Genomic DNA, 5781 nt, shown 5'->3' on the forward strand with positions numbered 1-5781 from the left:
GGTTTCCATCCACCTGCTCACACCTTTGCCAACAGATCCTCATCAAATGCTCCTCTGTCACCTGATTTGAGCGTGGATTGTGCCTGTTCCTGCCCGGAACCTGCCTGACATGCCACCCCTTCTCATCCAGTGTGCCCTGAGCTGCCCAGGGCGGGCACCTGGCCCCATCCCCTGTGAAAGGGCAAAGCAGCTGCCTGCCTGTGGGGCAGGAAACAGGGGAAGACAGAGTTGCTCTCTGCCCCAAAAGCCTGCCTTGCTGCTTTACTATTTTATGCAAAACTCCCACAACCTTTAAATCTGGGGGATCAAATGCACTGTGTTTGCAGAAGGCTTCTGCTAGTGGCAGCTGGGTGTACATGAAGGACTGTGATGGAAGCCCTGGGCAACAGGATTTCCAAACTGATTCCAGCTTGGCTGAGGAGAGCAGAAGTGGGTGCAAATGAGAAATGGGACAGAAGGAATCTTACCTTTCTGCAATATAAAATCACATCCAGAAGCACATGCAGCTATTTTTATACAGCAGGATTTCCCCTTGCTGAGTAGACACTTTTAACTCTGTTTGGCCCATGTTTATTGTACTTGCTCTGGCACTTTCTATCAGAGTAGCAGGGTGTTACAAAGGTTTACAGAAAACTCATGTGGTAGGGGGCTGGGGCAGGCTTGGGATGGGGAAGGCATAACATTGAGGAAGTGCCCTTTCTCTTCCTTCCTCCCCGTGACCCTCTGCTGGGAAGCTGACATCATCTTTTCTTTATTTCGTTGGGGACACTTGGTGAGGGCTGTGAGAAGAGATTCCATGAGGCCTGAGGCCCCCTGATGGGTGAGCCCCACGCCAGGGGCAGGGTGGTCCCACCCGCGTGCTGGGGTGGACGCAGCAAGGCTGCTGGGCTCTGTCACTGCAGGAGGCTCCCTTTTGCTTGGTGTATATTTGGTAAGCAAGAAAAACGCCGACAGCACTGGACCCCGTAAGAGGAAGATGCAACATTTAAATGGGTCCAAGGACGGCGTGGCAAAGGCAAAAGGAATCTCTAAGGCGCTAGATCAATATTTGGATGAAAAACGAAAAGAAAACTCTTCATACCGACTTCAAACAGTTTGGTGGCATTAAACTCCTCGCTTCCCGCAAGCAGACTCACTTCAGTGGCAGCTGTCCTGAAGGTGTCTTCAATTCCTAGACACAGACAGGAGCTCTTTTTTCTCTAGTTATATGGAAAAAGTCACCTCCCCTCCCCCCGCCCCAGCCCCACTGGCAAATAAAAAAACAAATACGCCTGAACAAAGCCTTTTTTGTATTCATTACTACTCATGGGCAGAAACTTGCCAACAGAGGAAACAGTAAAAAGCAGGTATAGAGCATAAAATATATTAAAACCCCAGATACCATTTGCGGCATGAAATCAGATCCAAATGTGCCTGAATGTCCTAAGGAGCTCATTCCCTGGTCCCAGGAGTGGGGTTTTGGGCGGTGCTGGACACACGTCAGGATGTGTGTTTGTCTGGAGGTGTCAGGGTGACAATGTGAACCAGTCACTAACTTGTGTCCGACTCTTGAAGCCCTATGGATTGCAGCCTGCCAAACTCCTCTCCCCATGAGATTTCCCAGGCAGCAACACTGGAGCGGACTGCCATTTCCTTCCCCAGGGAATCTTCCCGACCTAGGAATCAAACCCACGTCCCCTGCACTGGCAGGCAAATTCTTATCCACTGTGCCACCGGGGAAGTCCAGTGTTAACAACCTGTCTAGTGATTAACACTGGTCTTAAGGACTGACTCGCTGGGTTTCAAGTGAGTGACTTGGGTAAGCCCCAGAACCTCTGGGTGATTCGGGTTTCACATCCATAAGGAGGGAGAACCAACAAGCTTCCTCAGAGCCTTGAATGAATTAAATGAGTTATGCATAAAGAAAGCACTTAGCTAAGAAGCAGTAAGTGTTGGCTGACATTTTCTCCGTGAATATTTGCCTAGCTCATTCTGAGGATGCAGTGGTCCACAGCTAAAAGACCCATTTCTTGTATGTTGGGACTTTCAGCACCGCTGATGATGCTGCAAAAAGAATAAGCTGGGGGAGGGATGGATTGGAGTTTGGGATTAACAGATGTAAACGATTACATATAGGATGGATAAACAACAAGGTTCTACTGTATAGCACGGGGAACAATATCCAATACCCTATGATTAAACTGTAATGGAAAATACTATGAAAAAGAATGTAGTGTAAATATATATATATATATGTATGTATAACTGAATCACTTTGCCATACAACATTGTAATTCAACTATACTTGAATAAAATAAATATTAAAAAGTTAAAAACAAAAAAATTCAATGTTAAAAAAAGAATATGCTGGGTTTGTCATTACTTGCTCTGAGCAACTAAACCTAGTTTGCCTCACGTTTCCTGGCCCCCTCCCCTACTCAAATGACCATCCCCACCCAGGCTTCCTCTGCGAACAGGAACCCCCGGCAAGTGGAAGCAGTCAGGAGGGAGGAACAGTGGAATGTGGACTATTTGTTGGAGAACTTTGGCTGTCCTGCTGGGTGTGAGTTGATTTCTTTTAAGGGGCTCGCTCTGATTTTATGTGAGGCCCTTCGAGCTTATTTGTACGGTCAGCCTAGGGGACAGATTTTTACAGCGTCATCACCACCAGGCCAGGGAGGCTGCCTGGCCCTTAAGTCTTTCCAGTGAGGCTGAGAATCAAGACACCAGGAAAGGAAAGAGATGGTGCAAAAGAAGATCCTTCATGTTCAAGGGAGCCCTGCAAAGCTGGGGGAGTCAGGAACAGAAAGGCAGAAAGGACGGAAGCCAGGTCAGATGAGAAGGAAATGCATGAACAGGGTGGCTGGCCAAGCCGCTTTCAGCAGTGAGAGAAAACATTCAAAATGGGAGGAGAGATGACACCTGCTACCAAGTTATCTAGGTCCACTGTTTTGTGTCTGCATGCCAACTCTGGAGGAGAAAGCAACAGGCAAGCTGCCAAGCCCTGACATGAAAAGCTGTCTGTAATCACATGTGCCTGAGCCCAGTACCCCTCACCCTGGTGGTGGTGGAAGAATTTAATGGCTAAGAACATGGATTCTGGAATCCGACTGCCTGGATTCAAATCCCAGCTGACCACTTGCTTCTTGCATGACTCTAGACAAATTAGCCCACGCGACCCAGTTTCCACAGCTGCCGAATGAACACCATCATCAGTACTTAGTTCATGACATTATTGTTAGGATTAAATGAAATAACACATGCAAAGACCTTAGAAGTTTGCTTGATACTGAAATACTCAAAGAGTTCTACTCTTCATGACCTTCATTATCATCTTTTTTCTTCCTCATCTTCCCAATCTTTACCTTCATTTTCTTTTGTTTCATCTTGTCTTCATCTTCTTTTCCCTCTCCCTCTCCTCTTCACTTTCTTCCTGCCTTCCTCCTCTTCTTCCTTCTCGTTATTATTTGTTGGTTTATTTCTACCCATCCCACCAGACTTCTAACTCTGTTTCATTGTGATGAGTATGGGAAAGATCAGGACAAACCTCTTGCTGGAAACTGATCAAGCACTTTTGGAAATCCATCCGCACGGCTGACGGGGTCCAGAACGGCCTTTTCTCCCACATCAGCCCCGTCTTCTGCGCACGCCCCTCTGCTACCACGCGCATGCCCCATCTGATCTTCGCTATTGGCAGAAAACCCTTTGCTTCCCCACATTTTTGTTCTAAATCTCAGCCTTGTGGTTTGAGAACAAAGTTTCTAGGGGTAGAAAAAGGAAGTCTGGGGTGTGGGGAATCAAATGGTCTGTCCCTGAAATTTTTTTCAGAGGAAATCATTTGGAAAGTGTGATTTCTTGGACGAGCCTGAGATAGTATTTTAGGCTGGTTTTCTACCTGCCTGTGGGGAACATGGTAGATGGAAAACCACAGACCAGGAGTTGATAAACTCTTAGGTAAAGTGTCAGAAAGTAAGTATTTTAGACTTTGTAGATGGGCTGCCGTCTATGGGGTCGCACAGAGTCGGACACGACTGAAGCAACTTAGCAAGCAAGCAAGCAAGGTTACATATGGTCTTTTAAAAATTGAAGTGCGGTTGATTCACAATGTTGTGTTAGCTTCAGGTGTACAGCAAAGTGACATATATATATATAAAACAATAAGAATATACATTTGGTATCACGTATATCATATATATTCTTTTTCATATTCTTTTCCATTATAGGTTATTACAAAATACTGAGTATAATTCCCCGTGCTATACAGTAGGTCCTTGTTGTTTATCTATTTTGTCTATAGTAGGATATATCTGTTAATCCTGAACTCCTGACTTACCCCTTCCTCACTCATTTCCCTCTTGCCAACCGTAAGTTTGTTTTCTATGTCCATGCATCTATTTACATTGTGTAAATAAATTCATTTCACGTTCGGACTTGGTTGCGTATCCTTCTTTCTCTTCCTCCTCCTCTCTCTTCACAGCCCTTTAAAAATGTGTGGGCCATACAGAAACAAGACTAGACGGTGGCTTGACGATACTACTACAGTCACAATTGTTATCTACTCCAATATGGCCTCTCACTAAGTTTGCAATTATTAGTTAAGTTTTAAAAAACATGGACAATGCAGTTTAAAGCAATAATTAAATGCCAAGGTGCCCCAATTTGCTCCCTCTGGAACTTTCAGCAACTCTCAGGCTAATACACGGTTTTTCTGTAGATGGCCGTTAAGCCTCTGATCCTGGCTTCCTTATTAGCCCACGAACATCCATCTTCATGTGTCTCTTTAAGGTACAACCAATTCCACATCAAAGGGCCAAGTTAACCAGAATCACTCCTTAAATTAAGTACATGGTAGTATTGTCTTCTAGGTCATGTTTACTGCAATTGCATACCAGGCTCAGAAACTCTATCTTTTCATCCTCTAAGCTCATTGTCTCTTGTCCAAGTCTGGTCAGAATTCTCATTAGGAAAATGGTTGTCTTGTAAACAGTCAATTTCTATAAATTTTTAAATAGAAGCTACAACCTTAACCAGACTCACAAAGAACAGACTAGTGGTGAGCAGTGGGGAGAGTGAGGAGGGGCGCCATAGGGCTGGGATGTTGGTGGGGTGTACAAACTCTCGGGTGTAAGATAAGCTACAGAGATGTATTATACAGCACGTGGAATATAGCCAGTATTTTGTTATAACTGTAAATGGACTATAACACCTGGAAATTGTGTAACTAGAAAATAGAACAAAAAGGACAAGCTACTCTGGAACGTAGAGCCACACCCCAAGTGCACCCACCTGGGCAGCTGGGACGGTCACACGTCCTAGATTCGGTTGCAGTACACGCGTAGCCACAAGACCTGGTCCGTTTCTGGTTGCCATTCCCACAGGTAACACTGCAAACAGACCAGAGGCTCCAGTCGCCCTCACCGTCTGTGGAATCTGGAAGGGAGCAGGGAGATGGTCACCAGCCTCGCCCAAAGAACCCTCACAGCCCCGTCCGGCTGCCTGTCAACTGCCCACTTGCAGCATCCTCACTGTTGGAGGGGACCAGGTGCCAGCCAGAGGCGAAAAGTTATGGCCCCAGAGCTCATTTCAGGGATTAGCTTCATGTTAGCAGGGCCTCTCTCTGAGGTTCGGACCCCTAGAAGATGCCTGTGTGCGTGCATGCTAAGTCAAATCTGACTCTTTGAGACCCTGTGGACTGTAGCCCGCCAGGTTCCTCTGTCCATGGGAAGAATACTGGAGTGGGTTGCCGCGCCCTCCTCCAAGGGATCTTCCTGACGCAGAGATCAAATCCAAGTCTCCTGTGGC

The 5781-nt window shown here is 46.2% G+C and overlaps 1 protein-coding gene across 1 annotated transcript in view; it reads right to left on the minus strand.

Annotated features, from left to right (window-relative positions):
- ISM1 (isthmin 1, angiogenesis inhibitor) overlaps positions 1-5781 on the minus strand; it is a 93954-nt gene that overhangs the window by 6547 nt on the left and 81626 nt on the right. Inside the window, exons 5-6 of the mRNA XM_010844156.1 lie at positions 5266-5409; positions 1082-1171 (exon numbers count right to left, since the gene is read on the minus strand). Coding sequence (XP_010842458.1) covers positions 1082-1171; positions 5266-5409 — 234 coding nt within the window. The remainder of the gene's footprint in view (positions 1-1081; positions 1172-5265; positions 5410-5781) is intronic.

This window comes from Bison bison, unplaced genomic scaffold (assembly GCF_000754665.1).
Source record: "Bison bison bison isolate TAMUID 2011002044 unplaced genomic scaffold, Bison_UMD1.0 scf7180017864196, whole genome shotgun sequence".
Taxonomy (NCBI): Eukaryota; Metazoa; Chordata; class Mammalia; order Artiodactyla; family Bovidae; genus Bison; species Bison bison.